General features: G+C 39.6%; 1 protein-coding gene across 1 annotated transcript in view; it reads right to left on the bottom strand.

Moving 5' to 3' along the window:
- Positions 1 to 1008: 1008 nt before the first annotated feature.
- The window catches only part of si:dkey-172j4.3 (diacylglycerol kinase eta), a 23690-nt gene continuing 5995 nt past the window's right edge, over positions 1009 to 18703 (bottom strand). Inside the window, 20 exon segments of the mRNA XM_016676222.1 lie at positions 1009 to 4410; positions 4834 to 4948; positions 5038 to 5151; positions 5640 to 5729; positions 5917 to 6022; positions 6115 to 6278; positions 6822 to 6956; positions 7814 to 7927; positions 8638 to 8745; positions 8852 to 8948; positions 9274 to 9381; positions 9686 to 9764; positions 10380 to 10478; positions 10571 to 10742; positions 12214 to 12279; positions 14072 to 14171; positions 15758 to 15849; positions 16871 to 16958; positions 18172 to 18311; positions 18644 to 18703. The exon segment at positions 18644 to 18703 is cut by the window's right edge and continues 1 nt beyond it. Coding sequence (XP_016531708.1) covers positions 4358 to 4410; positions 4834 to 4948; positions 5038 to 5151; positions 5640 to 5729; positions 5917 to 6022; positions 6115 to 6278; positions 6822 to 6956; positions 7814 to 7927; positions 8638 to 8745; positions 8852 to 8948; positions 9274 to 9381; positions 9686 to 9764; positions 10380 to 10478; positions 10571 to 10742; positions 12214 to 12279; positions 14072 to 14171; positions 15758 to 15849; positions 16871 to 16958; positions 18172 to 18311; positions 18644 to 18703 — 2100 coding nt within the window. The 3' untranslated portion in view covers positions 1009 to 4357.

Raw genomic sequence — 18703 nt, forward strand, 5'->3', positions numbered from 1 at the left:
TAAACGCTTGCTCATGAAAAGTGCCGCCTATTATCCAAAGCTCCCAACTCACAGAGCAACTCAGCTCCTACAAACTAGTGGCAGCAGCGATTAGCAAACACCTGTTGGGCTCATCATACAAACCACGACGCTCTAAGAATGAATGCAAATGGCATCATGGAGAAGTATCGTGATTAGTGTTGGAAGCTTCTTAAAGAGACAGGCCAAATTCAAGGTGTCAGGTATGACTATGATGCAAAGTCACATTTCTTTTAAGTTATTTTTTTACATATACAGCATTTTCATAAATCAGCAAAGCATTAAGCATGCCTGCAGTTTGAAAAAGAGAAGTCTAAGTGAGACTTTACGTCCCACACATAATGGAAAGAGTGAAATGATGTGAAGAAGCTGGAAGCTCAATGACTCGGTGCCCTTTATTCGTAAAACAAGCATTTAAGATCTGCAGCTGCTGAGATGTGCTTGGATTGTGGGTCAGCACATTGTTTTCATCAGTAAAGGCCTGCGGTGCATCTGAGAGTCCATCCTACACAGCCCTGCTGGTGGACGGCGCTGAGAGAGCGACAAACGCAACATGCTGAGACATTGTGTAGTAAAAGCTCAATTTAAACAAAAACTGGTGACAAACGGCTTAGTTACACCAAGTAGGAGTGATTCTCTACAGGGGTGTGATTTTAAAAGCTTTAATAATACGAAAAATAGTTTCCGGTTTTGATTGTGTTTGTCGTTAATCAGAAAAACTAAGAGGGCCACAGATTTGGATTAAAGTATGTTCATATTTTAGAGTGGCCCCGATCTCTCTCTACTTAAATATAATTTAAAATCTATGGCTGAGCTTCAAAATTGATGTTCACAATATGATACAAATAAATACTGGAGTAGCTAGCTAAACTTTTTAAAAGCTACATGAGGGCATTCATGTTAAGTCCTTATATTTATGACTGAAAAAAAAAAAACAGTTCTTGTCACTTTAAATTGTACAGAATTCAACATGACAAAAAGACAGAGTCGTCACATTTCAATAATTCATTTAATCTTCAGAGGGTTGCACTGACTTTGTCTTTGTTATACACCGCACATGGTAGCACACGAAAACACCTCAAGGTCGTGCAACATCTAGTCTGGCTTACCGCACAGCCTCTGCTGCACCGACACCGTTAAAACATTTTCAATCTGCAGATTTCCTCCACCGGCATTTTCACTGCAGCTCCAGTGATTGGAAGAGTTTCCATCCAAATCCCCGTTTTTGCATTTTGAAAACAAATTACACAAAATATAGAAAAAAAATGACAATCTTTGAAAAGAAAATCCAAAAGACAGTCAATAAAATGATTCTTAAAAAACAAACAGACAACCAGTTGTTTTTTTTTTTTTTTACAAAATGGCTTTCATACCTCAACATCTTGGTCATCGTTTTCAGTACAGCATATTGTAATCAAACTGAAAAGCACTCAAAGATTGGCTCGACAGCGGCTGAACACCTCGGCTGTGTAAACGAGTCATTTGTAATCCATAAATAACACTGGACAGTTTCAATATGTTGACTTAAGATTTTCAGAATAATTACAGTTTTCAACATCTTTTACACTGCGGTCGGCGCGAGGACATCATCACATCATTTAAAACCACCAACGTAATAAACCTTGGTTTTTACATCTGTATTTATATACGCTTTATGATTGGTTAGATATTACATTTTACCAGCACACTTGTATCCATATACAATATCTTAAATAAAATATCTTTTCATCAAATCAATTTTTAAAAAATTCACTCAAAATTTCAACACACGTACATATGCAAATGTTTTTTTTTCCTATTAAGTTTGCGTCGTCGTAAAGTGCAAGGCAAAGATACAGTAAACTTTGAAATGTACGACACGCAACGACTTTCGCATCTGAAGCGTGTCAACAGCTTGCACACACACGCTTTCATACACACTCATACGGACGCACACGCACGCACACACACTTCGTTAAGTCTTAAACCCAAAGTACAGACTTGGCACAACAACCACTAAAGCCTCTAAGGTTTTGAGCGTGTAGCTGGCACACTATGGATACAGTAGCACAATCCTACCACAGCTGAACATCTACAGTGCCTCACAGTGACGACTTCCCATCAAGCCTGATTCATCGAACAAGAAACCAAAAATTAATTAAAATTACCACTTTTTTGTTTGTTTTCGCCAGTAGCCTAGTAGAAATGCTAGTAGCATAGCTAATGTATGTGACTTTTAAGCTTGAAGCATATAAACTTTACAGTTTAAGTTAAATTTATGAATCCATAACTAACACTTAAGTCAATGTAAGCTAAATAATAAGAAAAATGGAACGGCTAATTTTGTGCCTTGCTTTAAGCTAGCTTGTGAGTTAAGGAAGCCAATTCTATTTAGCCATTAAATTTCTCAGTACATTATCACATCTACAATGTTCATGTTGTTACTCCTTTAACAACTATACATCTATATTTTTACTTATGGTTATGAAACAAAATAAATTCAACATATTGGTTTAAACTCCTTTTTAATGAGACACTGTAGAAAGTGCCGAATTAGAGATTTTTATGGCTATACGAAGCCTATCGTAAAGGCTAATTTATACTTCCCAGTTTATTTTACTTTCCACTCAATATCAGGGTCTATAAACATGATCTAGGGTCCGCTAGCGCACACTTGGGAAATTGATGTAAGCTAGCTGCTTTGAGTGGCGTGACTGTAAGGCAGCCAGATTCAGGCTAGCTGACAAATAACGTTAAATACTCGTTGTTTTCTTATTAGAAAAACAGCAACAAGGTATCATTTTTAGAACTTAAACAGCAAGTAAATTTAGAAGAACTTTATATTTTCTTTGTTATTTCTAAAGTGTCAAAAAAAAATCTCACATTAAAACGTTGTCACTTATAAATGGTAATCAGGAAATCTATGGTCAACCGAAGCTCAAAAAGTATTTACTTAGAATAAAAAATTGTTCAACAATGGTCCTTCTGTATGTTCTCAAAAACTAGTATGGCGTTCACACATATCGCTGGTCTCAACAAGCAAGCTAAACTGTGAGGCGATTTCCACTGTGAGGCGAAGAAAGGCTTGGCGTGCATGCAGGGACACAGGACGGCGTCTATATGTGTGATCAAACTTCTCAAAGGGGGAAGCAGCAAAGCCAGGACAGCTTCACAGATTACCATTTAGGAAAATAAGGTATACAAAAAAATAGATATATATTTGTCATAATAATAATAATAATAATAATAATAATAGCTTTTAACCACAGACAAGGCAAAAAAAATCATATACATATTAGTTCATATTCCTATATTTAGTATACAATCATGTAGTATGACAAAGTAAAAGCGAAATACTGAGAAGCTGCTGAGTCGTATCAAAGTGTCCTTGATGCTTCCTCCTCCTGTAAACGCCGTCACCAGACAATGGCAGAAAAGGATCGGCCTCACCGAGTCGTTTCGCCCGGCGCTGCTCCTCACAACGACTCTGTGTAAAACACGCACAGCAGGGGGAGAGTTCCCTCCCACGTAAGTCACATAATAAAACCCAACGATGTGCTTCTAAACCCGCCGTGTTCTCGACAAAATGACTCACGCCTTTCTCATTTTTTGTTTTTGCGGTGGAATCGCACGAGTCCACTGAAGAACCACTTTAAAAGGACGACAACAGAACCGCCGCGGAGCCGAATGGGACAGCATCTTAATTCACAGGTTATTAAAAGTCCACACAAGTACATTCCTTAGGATATTTTTGTTTTGTTTTTGTTTTTTTTGCAACATTGAAGATATTTTCCAGTTCAGCAGACGATAAAGCTGAGACATCTCAGTTTGTTCATTTTTCTTGATTTTGTTGCCGTTGGGAGTTCTCATGGCAGTAGCAACAAGAAATAAATATGCAGTCCAAAGGCTAGTCAGAAGTTCGACATATAAAGAAGAAAAAAACAAAACAAAAAAAATCTAGATTGTAACAACTTATGATAAAACCTGACATGCGAGGTGAGCACCACGTAAACGCATTTCCTTGTTTTACCACTACCTGCATGGTTTCTCTCTTTGACTTGCACTCAAAAATAAAAGCAAAATGGCGGCATTAAAGCAACGCCACGCAGAAACAGGCCCCACTTTTTAAAAAAAAGAAGAAATTGGAGGTGGGGAGAAAAAAAATACCTGCTGGTTTGCAAAAAACCAGATGACGAAGAAATAAAACAGAGCATAACGGTTACAAGTAGGGAAGAAGGTATTACTTCAGGTTGCGATACCTCTGGGAAGCCGAGGGGCCTCACGACTGGACAGGAAGTGGGCGAGAGGGGGTCGTGCCCTCTCCTGTCGGGGGGGGAGTATTAAAGCGAGGCGCAGGTTTTCAGTTGACTGAGGAATCTGCCTCGGCTGCTCCACTTTTAAGATCCCACGTTCCTGCAGGAAGCACAGAAAACGATGGCAATTACAGCACAGAAAAACACAACTTTAAATTCATTTTTAAAAAAGTTTGTAAACTGTTTTCAAATTCTGTTAATGCACTATTAACAGATTAACCACAAAAAAATAAAACACACAAGAGAAACCTACGATATCCCATAAAAAGGCTGGAAAAGAATATTAATAAAAAAAAAACTTGCAGATCCTGATGTAGGTTGTTCCACGTTGATGGGAAAATTATTTTATTCCAAGTTCAAACTCGGAGCTTGCAAAAAATGTCTGACTGGCTACAACTTGAGATAGTGTCATAAAGGATAAATGTTTTAAATGTTCCTTTAATTATCCATTTTCTTCCATACTTAATCTGACCTGGAAAACACTAAAGCTAAAATGAATGTGTGAGAAACCTTGAGCTTTTACCTGAGAGAGAACTGTTGGACTTCTGCTTGTGGAGCTTCTCCTTCTCCTTCTTCGTTTTGGGAATAATCTTCAGCTTCATGCTGCTGGTGCCTTTACTGCTGCTCCGCACAGAGTCCTACAAAACAAACAGTGGGACTAGTCCATACACTCCCAGCGCTTCCCCTCCCCCCGACAGGCTGGTTCAGGGCCCAGCGGCCTGTGTACCTCCTCGGAGCACTGCATGAGCGGACAGATCCAGTGGATGTCATCCAGCTTCAGGAGCTCAGCACTCAGGTTGTTCAGGGTCAATCGCAGCTCTTCTTCCTCGGGAAAATCCGACTGAAAGTAGAGAAGAAGAGGAGCTGGATCACTCGCTCCGTCTGGAAAGGTCAACATTTGTTTACATTTCTTCCCGTCCGGCTGCAATGAGAATCTTCGGAATAAGTAGACGTTTAGGAGTTTTCAACAAAAAAAACTCATGGGAATTTTAAAGGAAAATGATCTGCTGAAGAAGCTGAAGTGGAAAAAAATAGTAACTCTACAAAAAACCTTGCAGGAATACAGCAGCATCCATTAAAAGATGCTAGTTTTGGATGCAGAGATCAGAACGAGGAGGCTTTGGGAAGAAGAAACTAAACTCATTGTAGGAGTAAAAACAGTCCTGAAACAGAGGATCTCTAGTTCTCAGCACTGCTTTTATTGTTGTTTGTCCAAACAAAGTGCTATTGTTTGGAAAGGCACACGTCCGTAGATGAAGCTACAGGCTGAACAAAAGCAGACGTTCAAACTGAAACGGAGCGGTAACGGTGATGGAGCTGGACTCTTACCAGGAGCTTTCCGTCCAGCAGCATGCTGGTCTCGCCCTGAAGGACTTTACTGCTGTTGACGATCTCCACCGCCGTGCTGCGGCTCAGACACTGAAGCACATGAAACAACCTCTAAATAAGCTGTTCAAATCATAAATCACTGTTTCAAACTGTTACATTTCTAAACTCAACAATCGTTTGAAAATCAACAGACTGCAGTTTGACCCGAGAGTCAAACGCACGGCTGAGAGTCTGTCCCCTCTCAAAGCGGCCGTCTGCGTCTCCGTCGCGGCCTCACCTCGTTGCTGGACACCTTGGCCTCGGTGAGCACCAGGGCGGTGGCGTTCACGGCGTGAGCCAGCTCCTGCTCCACCAGCTTGTGGGTCTTAGCCGCCTCGCGGATCCTAAAGCGGAGGAAAGTCATGCAAAGTCATGACTGCTAATTAAAACGACACAACTGGTTGCAGTAAAGACGCCAGAAGCTAACGGCGCGTACTTATTGATGAGCGTGTCGGCCACGATGCCCAGCTGCTGCACCTGGGCGCACTCCTCCTCGGTGAGGTACTCCATGGACTGCTGGGAGTTGAGGCGCGGCCTGGCGGCGCGGTAGCTGTCGATCTTCCTCTTGTCCTCCCACGACTTGAGCGTGCTCTCAAACGCCTGACCAGACAGAAACAAACCATTAAAAAAGTCAATTATTAGAAAAGTTAAAGATTTTCCCTCCATATGCTGTGATTTCTTGTGCTTAGCGATGGAATAACACTTCCTCTGATTTTTTATTTTTTTTACTCTTGTTTACTGATCCAGATCTTTTTTTGTTTATCACTCAAAAAGCCTGTCGGTGTCTCATTATTTCGCTGGATCCGGGTCGTGCTTAAGGCGAATAACCAGCGAGCAAACACACTTTTGAGCGGCGAAGGAAACCATGGAAACAAACCGCCCAAACGAGCTCGGCTCGAGAGAGCTCTCAGAGGTTTGAGCAACATGAAGAGGGAGCAAACACAGAGAGGAAGGATTTGATTTAAGGAGTCTTGAAATAGAAAGAAAGAGTCAACAACATGAGCAGCAGACTCAGGACGGTATCCAGCTGCAGACTCGTGAGAGGAGAAGTATTTCAGGCCCTGCTCTGTCAAACTGTCTTCAGTTTTTTATTTTTTACAGAAATGCTAATATGTTTTAGTACATGTGGAAGTGTGAGCTCACCCTGTCTCTGGTGAGCATCTGAGCACGGTTCTTGTGCACAATCTTGACGATGCCGGGCGGCTGGATCCAGGCTTCCCCGTCCACCTGCACCGGGACGCCCTCGTCTCCCAGGATGGTGATCTTCACCTGCCGACACTGAGAGCAACACACACACAGCGGACAAGGTCTCTCATCTGCGCCTTGAAAACACACAGCTGCTGTAACAGCGATCACAGTTTCCTAGAGCGAACATTTAGAGATGCAGCATTTTTACATCCTGAAATGCTGCATCTCATTAGAGCTGCAGCTAATGATTATTTCAGTAATAGATTGTTCAGATGATTAATTGATTAATCGGGTAAAGAAATTAGCACATTATGCAGATTTTTCATTGTAAGGATTCTCTTTACAATATCAGAAATACATAAAAAAATTACAAGTAAACAAATTAATTTGCTGAATAGGAAAATGTTAACATTTTATTGCCTAAAATGCAATTACACAGCTTTAGTGTACACACAATCATTTGTAGCAAAGCACATTACAAATACAGTGTAGGGTTAATTTTTTGGATTAACTGATTAATAATTAGCAAGAGTGTTAGAATATTTTTTACATAATTTTAACCTGATTTCTATTCTACTTTTTTAACTTAAATGCAGAAGTACTTTTTCTTGAATCGTTCCTCCAGTGAACGATTAATCGATTACTAATTTAGTTAACGATTATTTCAACTATCGATTAATCACGATTAATCTGATTAATCGTTTCCGGCCTACAGTATATCAAAAATTTTTAAGATGCGCTTTTGTTCAAAATCATACAATGAAATTAACTACAGTAAAATTTTATTGTGGATCTTTGAAATTGAACCTTTTGCTGATAATGTGCAACATTTACAGACTTTATTTTGTAGCTACATTTACAGAATCCCTGCTGAAGAAAACCCTGTCCAGCTCGGCATCATGTGCATAGGAAAGGTTTCTCACACACTTATTTTGAGCCTCTGTTACCTGAGCGATGCGGTGGTGCTGCAGGTTGATGACTCTGGACATGGCCATCTGCATGCTGCCGAACACCGCCACCACCTCCAGCTTCTTATCGTCGAATGACGGCGCTCCAAAGTTCTGAAGAAACAATTTATTCAGTTGAAAAATGAAGTCAGAGGAAGCTTCAAATATTTCAGTGCTGCTGTGTTTGAAAGAAACAGGAATCGGCTAAAACTGGTACAGTGCAAAAACAAAATCTTACAATCTTTGGTCTAATTTCTAGCGCAAATATATTAGTCCACTTGAAATAAGACAAAATAAGCTTAATAACTTTTCAGAAAGATATAGGAGCTGCTTTTAGATAAATAATTGTTTCAATAAAAGTGAAACAACCTGCCAGTGGAACAAGATGTTATGAGAAAAGTCTAGTTCCACTGTATTTCACTTCTTACTAATAGTTTCAGTCTAGTTTCTAGCGCAAATATATTAGTTCACTTGAAATAAGACAAAACTAACTTTTCAGAAAGATATAGAAGCTTTTTTTACTTCAATATTTCCTCAATATTGATGAAAAGTCCTAGTTTGAAGTGCAATAATCTGCCAGTTGAAAAAGTCTTTTTTCCCCCCACACTTTGAGTTAAAATGTCTTGTTATTAGATCATTTAATTTCTATCTGGTACTTTTCATCAATATTAAGGAATTATCGACTTAAAGCAAGCTATCATATCCTGCTAATGCTACTTGTTAGCTTTGTCTTATTTCAAGTGTACTAAGATGTTTACAGGTCTTGTGTTGCTGCTGCTCTGAGTCTCTAATTTTCATGGGCAGTTCTTCTGCTGATTGCTCACGTTGTCCTCTTTGGTTCCGCCCCAGAAGTTGATTCCTCCTGCATAGCTGGGAATGTTGAGAACCGCCAGGCCCTGCAGGCTCGGCAGCGACATGGCAACACCGTCACACTGTGGAAAGAGAAGAAGAGTTCAGGGTGGCAAGGGAAAATGTGCTGATGGAAGCAGCTAAACTTGTGATTCTGCTCATTTTGATGATGAGCTGCGTCTGTCTGACCTCCAACTGGACTCTCTGCTCCAGGTTCTTGTAAGTCTTCTGGACCAGCTCTTTGGTCCCGAGGACTCCGTACCACATCATGTTTTTGGTGCGACTACTGCGGATTGAGAAGTAAAGAGACAAGCATTCAAATTTACATTTGCTGAAGTTATCTGATTGAAAGGTCAGAGATATCCTTTGAATCACATTTATTCTAATTACCCTGCTGTGTTAGAGGGATTATACCAGGATTATACCAGGAAATCTGGAGGGAGTAACAACTTAAAACCTTAACAAAACAACTGCTGAATAAAAGAAAGTAAAAAAAGGAAGAAAAACCGACTCGTTTGTTCAAATTTGAGTTTGAACATCAGTGAGTTTATGCTTGAAAACGACACAACTGGAGTCGATTTGACTGCAAAGCGATTTGTTTTGCTCCATACCTGCATTTTTTGGGATGTTCGTCCCTCTTGTTGTTGAACTCGAGAGAGATTTTGGCGTCCAGTCCGATGCCGAAGTAGTTATTCATCACACACTTCTCTGTGCACTGACTAGAGAAACATGCAGGTTTTCAGTTAATTCAGTACGAATCACTCAACCTTTTATCACCTTAAAATGCAAACATTTATTAATTATAATGGGGTTTCATGTGATGAACACAAAGTAGTGCAAAGCTAAAGTAGGTTTTTTCCAAATGTTTCACAAATAGAATTTGCATCAAGCTCCATTTCATACAAGTACATAAAATATTTCCTTTCAGAAGTCAAATTGCTGTGTTGTAATGAATACTTTTGCTACTTTGTGTTGGTTTCTTTGTGTAAAAGCCCTTAGAGCTGGAGCGTGTGATGAACTTACACTGTGTCCTCGTTGAAGGTGACCGCATTCAGACTTTCTGTTTTCTCCAGGACAATGGGCGAAGTGGGACTCAAACCTTCTGGACACAATAATCACATCTGATTTTAACATCAAACATATCCTGGCCGAACATTTCTGGACTCATTAGGGATGCAAGAGATCGATTATTGAGTTTGTTTAAAGTTATTCATCTTATCGATCGACTGATTAACTGGTGAGAGTTCATTTTCTTAAAAATTTTAGTCAAAATATTTCATAATATGCTGATTTAAAATAAAACAAAACATTACATTTTGTGTCAGCTTGTGAAATACTGACTGAATAAAGAGAAAATTCTGTCTTTCTCACATTATTAAATTTGAACATGTTCATAAACAATAACAAAGTGCAAATATATTTAGTCTCAAGAGTAAATATATTTACTTTACTTTTAAGGTGAAACTTAAGGACTATTTATGTTTGGACTCTGGACCGTTTCTCTTTCCCATTCTGGGATCTCTCCGCCATATTTGTTTCTGCATCAACTGGCTCCGCTTAGGGATGACCAGTGGCGCCCTCTGCTGGAAGGTCTAAGCGGACCTTATTACTTAATCGAATGGAATTAATTCTAATCTGATAAAACATTAACTTGATTAATTTTTTTACATAACCAGGTCTTCTCCATTCCCCCTGCTGAGCCTAAACTGACACCTACGTGTGTCGGCATCCTTCAGCTCCTCACTGTTCTCCCTGGTGATGGAGGATGAAGACGGCATCCTCTGGACCTGCGTGTGTCTGTTCTGCTCATCAACCACTGAAACGACGGAGCTCAGTCAGTGAGTCGCTCAAAGCTTTCTGAATTAAAGCAGCAGTGGAGGGCGAAGCAGCGAAGGGGGCGGGGGGTACCTTTCTCAGCCTGTTCGATGATCTGCCTCAGGGCTTTCTTCAGGCTGTTGGCTCGCAGCATCAGCTGCTCTTTGGACCGATACGTTTTGCCCTCAGAGCCTGACTCGCCGCCACTTTCACCAGGGCTTGAGCCGCCGCTCTCCTGGCTCGGTGCTGAACCTGCCGGCACCACCTGGGTGAAAGCAGATAGGAAACATAAATCCCATAACACCTGTGAGGCAAAGATGTTTTATGCTTATTATGTCACTTTTGGTGAAATCCCAGAAAACCAACAGGTATGAGATCGGCTACATTTCACGAGTAGATTCACTGAACTCCTTCTTATGTCTACATTTTAACTGTGTGCGACAGGAAAAGGCTGAGGACTTTGTGAGCATTTGCAGCGAGGCGGGCTGCAGGATCAGGGTCTGAAATCCTGTGCAGTTCTCAATTTGTCGAGCGGCAGCGTGAAATCCTTCTGACATTTCAGGGTTTTGCTTTTATTTTCTCCATAAGATGAATCAATATGAGAATAAAGAAGCTTCAGCAGGAACAAAGCTGTGACTTTCAGGTTCCATCAGGAGTCCTGATGAGATGAGGACACGTCCAGAAATCTACGTTAACACAGTGAATATTTAGTATGCAGGACCTTGGAAAAGTATGTACATCCCTTGGACTTTTCACATATTATCATAATAGAAACACAAACTTCAAATCCTTCTTTATTATGTGATAAACCAGCACATCACCAGCTGTGAGGAAAATAATGATAATAAAAATAAAACAGGATATCTGGAAGATTCAGAAAGTCAAATTTAAGACTTCTTAAGACCTTTTTAATTCCACTGTGAATTAAATTTAAGACTGAAAAAACTATAAATACAGGTGAAGGTTCTGAGGGGGGCAAAACAAAGCAAAAACTATGAACTTGGCTACGTGCCCATGACAGAGGCAAAACAAGTTAGTTAGCTAGCTAGCAAGTGTATATTAGCAGCTAGTTGCCACTAGCCTCAAATGTCTTGCATTTTGCAAGGAAGATGTTTGTGTGCAACTCAAATTTCTGCCTGACAGAAAAATATTGTGAGAAAAAAAACCTTCACAAAATTAACACATTTAAGCCCAACTTACATTTTTCAAAGATAATTTCAGGCATTTTAAGGCCTAAATTTTAGACACACAAATCTAAGACTTTTTAAAGACTTTGTAAAGATTCACAGACATCTAGTTGGATTCAGCCTACTGTCCTCTAAAACATCCCAGTTAAATACATAGCCTATAAGAATTTAAATATATTATAGTGGTATGAATAACTTTAAAAATCATTCTGTGAACATACTGGATTAAAAGAACATTACTACGGTCATTTAATCTGACCAAACAACCAGAAAACAAAAACTAAAGAGAACAAATAAAAAAAACAAAACAAAACCCTTGTGTTTATTCAAATTATTGTTCAGAATAAACATAATTTTTGACATTTCTCTGCAGGAGTCTCTTAGATGAATCTTGCAGAAACTAACATCAAGCATGACAAACAGACCTACTTAGCTGGGTTTTTCTTTTATATATATCTATATATATAAAATCCAACAATTTTTCCAGTTTTTCCCATTTCCCCGCAGCTTGTCAGGCTCCTTTGATCACCACTGATACACTGTCTGTACCTGAGCTTCTGCTTCCTCGCTTAAGGCCTTCACCAGCGAATCCAGTTTCTCGTTCAGCAGCGCGCACTGGGAGATAAACAGAGAGGAAGGATTGGACAGAGGTATTTCTATTGTTTATACTGACTTCAAAGTCCACTTCAGAGTCACACACAGACAAAATAAAACAGTTTTGAGGATTAAAGCACACACCAGTAATACACAAAAGCTTTGGAGATGAAAATACAATGTGACCAGGGTTAAAAGACGGATGGTTGTAAAAAATATGGTGACAGAGCAGCTCTAAGACTGTCTGCACCACTAGAAGCTCACTTCCTACAAACTGTGTAAGACTGAGAGAGATTTGTTTATAAAGTAGCTGCACCCATCTAATTTATGAATCATTTAAATAAGGTCAGATCGCTATTTTAATACTGATACAATCGAAACACAAGGCAGATTATATTAATGTATTTGCATTTTGCAAATTTTGTCCTTTTAACACAAGTTACAAGACTAAAATAAAGAAAAGAAAATTGAGCTGGAAGCCGTTAAAGTGGTTCATTACTGAAAAAGGAATGCAGGCAAAGCTTCAGCGTCAATATAGGTCATGTAAGGTAAGAAGATTAAACGTTACTGTTTCTAGAAATCAGTAGAAATCAGTTTGTGGCTGATTATTTCTTTAAATGAGCCACAAACTTTGTTTTGTCAGAAGTAAAACGTCAAATAATTCAGGAAAAAAATAATATTTGGGCTCCTTCCTGGATAACATACCGTTAAAGTTCAAAACTAACAACATAAAGTCTGACAGAATAAAAAGTGTACAAAAAAAGAGTTTAAAAAAATAAAATAAGGTTCAGTCAGCACAGACTTTGATCTCTCCTTTTTGAAGTTTTGCTATAACAATGTGCCAGTGCTTTTTAATCAGGCATGCAGGATGTATGCAGATTACCTGTTTTCAGTCAGAGTCGGGTTTCTGAAGGAGATATTTATATAAAATAGTGAGGAAATGGAAGCAAATGTGACAGCTTAGGTGATTAAAGTGTTTTTTTTTTTTACCAGATGTGAATGATACCGTTCATGATGTGCCTATAACAAACATCACCACATAAATACACATAAAAACGCTATTTAAAAACACAGTCTCTGCGGGACTAAACTCAAATTTAAGACTTTTTAAGACGTTTTAAAGGACAGGCTCGTTTTAAAGGAAGGGAAGTCTGGGCCTCCCTTCTGAAGCTGCTGCCCCCGCGACCCGACCCTGGATGAAGCGGAAGAAAATGGATGGATGGATGGATGGATGGATGGATGGATGGATGGATGGATGGATGGATGGATGGATGGATGGATGGACATACTTAAGGCCAATTTACATGGCCTCAAATGTAAAACGAATTTAAGACATAAATGTCTGATTTAATGTCTTTAATGAATTTAAGACTTTTTAAGGATGCAGACTGTGTAAAAAGCCTAAAATGTGGCAGATCAATATTGGGTGAAATTGTTGTTTTTTTCCCCTATTTCTAGCATTTTAGCTGAAGAAACGGCTAAAAATGCCGTTAGACATAAACAGATCGATTCCTCTGCTCATCCTCCCAATGTTTGAAACATAAAACTGCAATAATGATCATATTATCCAAATTGAACTGTAAACTAACATTGTTTTACACTTTTTTAAGTGCTGGACTAGAAATTACACACATAATTCTCCACAATGACTACCGCACATGAAAAAGTAATAAAACTTGATGTTGTGCAGCGTTGTGTAGTCACTCCATTATAAACACACACACACACACACACCTCCATCAGCCCACGGGTCCGGCGTTGGTGTTATACAAGTGCTTACATAACCCACACCACACAATTAAATACACTTTACCTTCTTTGCCATGGCATCTGCCTCCTCCTTGTTCTCTGTGGCTCTCTCGTATGCCTTCCCCACCTCTGTCACGAAATCGTTCACCGTCCCACACAGGAACCTGCCGACACGGGAGAGATCTGGCTTAGCGCTCGGCATCAAGCATATGATGCCTGATGATTGACACGCTGAAGATTTGATGACTCATGATGCTGGGGGGTTAATATTCACACATGCGGCGGCGATCTGCTGCTGCTGCTGCCTACAGAGTCACTGTTTACTCACATCTGGTACTGTGCTGCTGGGTGAGTCAGCAGGCAACTTTCTCCAAACTCTCACTGCACTTAGTAAACATGAAATCATCTTAAGCGGGTTAAACCTCCTGTTCTTGGTTGTGTTATTTTGCCTTGATTGGATTTGGGATTTGTGTGCATTTTAAATGATGCCAGTTTTACCTAAAAGAAACAAACATTCTTCAAATCTAAAAGCAGCTTTTCTTCCTCATCAGCGTGAGGCCATTTAGTCAGAGAATAGCTTGGTTAATGTTCAGAGGCAACCATTAGAGCTTTCCATCACTTTATGCTGGTGAAATGACCTCACATACATCACAGTAAAGTGAATATTAGCAGTGACAAATTCAACACAGCCAGAATCCATATTGTTACTGACTGAACGTCCGTACACGCACTGCAAAAATACAAAAGTCTTACCAAGTGTTTTTGGTCTAGTTTCTAGAGCAAATATTTTAGTTCACTTGAAACAAGACAAAACTGCAAGTAACTTTTTAGTAAGAATTAGGAGCTTCAGTGAATAATCCCTTAAAATAGATAAAAAGTACAATAATGTAATTTTTCTCATGTTAAAGGTGGCATAATATGCCAGGAACTAGAATGTCTTTATTCAATATTGAGGAATTATTTAGCTAAAATAAGCTCCTTTATCTTCCTGAAAAGTTACATTCAAAATAAAAACTCACATTTTATTTTCTCAATGTCTGAAGTTAAATCAGACCAAACTTGTTTTGTTTTAACTTTGATAAAATTACCAAAGTTATTTCTATTTGCTAATTGACAAGACATTTTTTTGTAAAATTTGTTTTTTTTGTGTGTTTTTTTTTGGTAACTTTCCTCGAATTCAAAAGTTTACATACATTTGGTCGGTATCAGTGATAACAGTTTGTCTAAAAGTATGACGTGGGTCAAATCTTTACCTGTTATCTTTTGAAATAAGTTTTGTCTTATTTCAAAAGATATGTGCACTAGAAACTAGCAGCTGCTTGGTAAGATTTTGTTGTTTTACAGTGCAAAATACTTTTCCATGTATCTAACGTGGAGCAGATCAGAACCGTTTCCATCAGTTTAATGCAACAAACCAAACGGTGGAGAAAAGTGCTGTGTAATGGCGGCTAAGCTAAGACTGCTGTGCACTAATGCAGTCAGACGCTTCATCCCTCTCTTCCACTTAGACATGTGCACACAATCGCGCCTTTAAGTGCACGTTTGCACTTAAAACAAGATCAGAGTAGGAAATCGATCCCTGCTGACTGGACATTCGCTTGTGAAGACTGTTTTTCTCATTATCGGTGACGCTCTCTTTCCCCTGGTTTTACAGCTTACGCTCATCCTTCCACACCTTTCTTCCTCGTTCTATCTACACTTCAACCGCGTTCCTGATTCCTGTTTTAATGCAGGAATTCGTGGCACATACCTGGCAGAGGAGATGACGTCGCTGTGCTTGTCAGAGTCCAGGATCTTGGCCAGGTGGCAGGCGACGGAGTCTGCATACTGAGTGATGTGGACCTGAAGCATGAATAAAGGAAGACCCAGGTAAACCACAGAGGGACAAATAAGACTTTTATTTATTTTTTGAGGATTACCTGATTGTAAAAAGACAAGAAAACCCTGGAAATGATGGCTTTTGGTTTAAGTGGGTCAAAAATAATGTTGTCTGCATAGCTTTATCTCTGGTGTGATAACGTCAGGCCATAATTCGAGCTAGCTCAGATGGTAGCCATCTGCTAACAGCTAGCTAGCTAACAAAGGTTTATTAGCTAGCTAGCTGGAAATGTGTATTAAGCAAATGGTTAACAGTAACAAAACACAGTGAAGATGTCTGAGTTTTTAAATTTTTATGAATTTCTGACATTTAAAGGACTTAATTGTAAATATATAATTTTAAGACTTAAGCCAATTTTCGCAGTAGTTCCCTAATGGAGAGCTTTGCATACATTAACGTCCCTTGCTGTCTACTGGCTGCTAGATAAATTAGCAGCCTTCATTCAGCCTCGCTGCCAGATGCTCTGACCTATGAAAGTTTATACCCCAGAGTAGTCGTCGTGGATTACTAATTAAAGTTCACAGAGGTAATGATCAGCTGCAGAAGGTATACATAAAAAAAGATGATCTCCACTAAAAACAAAAAAAAGCGAGATTAAGGTGCTGCGATAAAATAGGATTTTTAAGGGTGTTTTGTGGCCAAATTGTTATTGTTCTCCACACCTGAGGTTTTCTTTTAAAAAAGCAGCAACAAAAGCAAACGCATTAAGAGACATTGGTGTAGACAAGATCAGTCTTATTAGCCGCCTGCGTCATATTAGCAGCGCAGTGTCAAAGTTCAGCCTTCATTCCAAACTCACAGCTGCCCTTTGTCAACACCGCCGCCGTTCCCTGAGGTTTGGCTCTGATTGCCTTGGCTTCCCTTCGCTACTCCCAGCAGCTGTTTTCCAAAACAACGCCTCAGAGCTTCTTATGAGCCCCGGTTTTTATGGATGCTATCTGTCGACGGCAGACAGCCTCCTCAAAGTGCTGCGGGCTGACTTACCTGCAGCGGAGCCTCGTGGCTGTCGTCTTCCTTCACAGTGGGCGTTTGTTTATTGGTGGGGGGCACCTCGTATGTCATTACGCTCCATCTGAAAACACACACATGGGCGACAAGCCCAACATGAAACACTTTATCAGCGGCTGATCAGGTGGGAAGCAGAGGGAGGCGGTGGGGGAATTTGAAAGCGGCTGACAGGAGATCAAGAAAAACTCGACAGCAGTTTAAACTTGGAGCGGAAAAACATTTTTTTTTCGTCGCAGGCAAAGCTTACTGGAAACCTGCTGTCGCTACTGGCTTAAGTGTGTCCTGTCTTTTGACGACGAGGCAGGGAGGTTTATTGTTATGACACGTGTTTAGCAAAAGGTTCAGAAGGGAAAAAAACAACAAACAAGCAAAAACATTAAATTTCAGAACTGTGACATCTGCTAAAATGTTAACAGTTTTATGTAGGACTGAAACAATGAATCAGATTAAACACGATTACTGAAATAATCAGCATCTATAACTGAATATTAGATTAATATATACATAACATATTTAGAGCAGTAATTAAGCCAAAAGATTTTGCATTTAAGATGAAAACAACTTTGTGTTTCGATGTGTTTTACCCAAAACTCCTGAAGTGACATTGTTTTATCTTTTTAATCTTGCACAACTGTACCAAACAGTCCAAAAGATAATATCAGCACCCTGGTTTCTACACTATGCAGTTGCTCTGTCTGCACTGAAAACGTTTCTTTTCTTACTGGAGCTCTCTCCTCATTCAATTTTTTATAATTTTTGTTATTTATTTAGCCTTTTTCTTAGCTTTAGTTGTTTTTAACACTTTATCATATGTAGGGGGAAAGGTGAATCATTTTGATGCTCTTTACTTTTGAATATTTCTGCACATAAACCCTGTTGAATTATTATGACCTTTTATGTTTTCAGTTTTAATGAGCGGATAAAACAAATAAGCCAAAAAATAAATAAAAAAGCTCTGGATCCCTGTGGAACAGAAAAAGTAAATTGTAAATTAGGACATTTTAAACCTGCTGCACTGCAGCTTTTGGCTCAAGTGTTCAATTATTTACTCTGCTCCAGCCTTGCTGATTATTATAGAAAAAATAAAGTGAAAACAGATTTTCTTCTGAATTTTTTAACAGCTTCAGTCTTCAGACAGCCCAGAGGTAACTTTAAACTCAGATTCTAGCTAAAAACCTTCTTTTAGCAGTTTCATTTACAAAGTGCAAAGCTGACACTGAACTCTGCTGAAAAGTGTTGATGTTACAACATCCAAACCCTCCCCTCCAGGTTCTCACCGGTCCAGCATTTTGGTGGTGGCTCTCTCCAGCTTCTCCAGGATCTGCAGCAGCTGGGCGTCGTCGTCGCACAGGCCGCCCCAGCCCAGTACCCGGGCCAGGTCGTTGCCCGTCCCCAGGGGAAGGACTCCGAGCTGGCACTGAGGAGAGGCCGTGAAATCAGCAGACGGACGTCAGATCATGCTCGGCGAAGGTGGATCAAATCTCATTTCACAGGCTACTTGGTTATTAATTAACAAAACACTGATCTGGAATTAAAACCGTGTCGGTGTGGATGTGGGGCGGCGTTAATGCCTCAGAGATTAGTGGAAATAGCCAGAATCTTTCCTTTTCTCAGAAACTTACAGTCATATTCAGCGAATAAGAATATTTTATAAACATTTTATTTAAAAAAACATTCTTTAAGCAGGTATTAAGCACACTTTTTTCTTTATTTATTGACCAGGCCTGTGTTTCTCATCCATGTTCTGACCTGTTTGTGCAGGTTGAGCTTGTCGAGCTCCGACAGCACCCAGCCCACGCTGCCGTCGCC

Source organism: Poecilia formosa, unplaced genomic scaffold (genome assembly GCF_000485575.1).
Source record: "Poecilia formosa unplaced genomic scaffold, Poecilia_formosa-5.1.2 Scaffold130, whole genome shotgun sequence".
Taxonomy (NCBI): Eukaryota; Metazoa; Chordata; class Actinopteri; order Cyprinodontiformes; family Poeciliidae; genus Poecilia; species Poecilia formosa.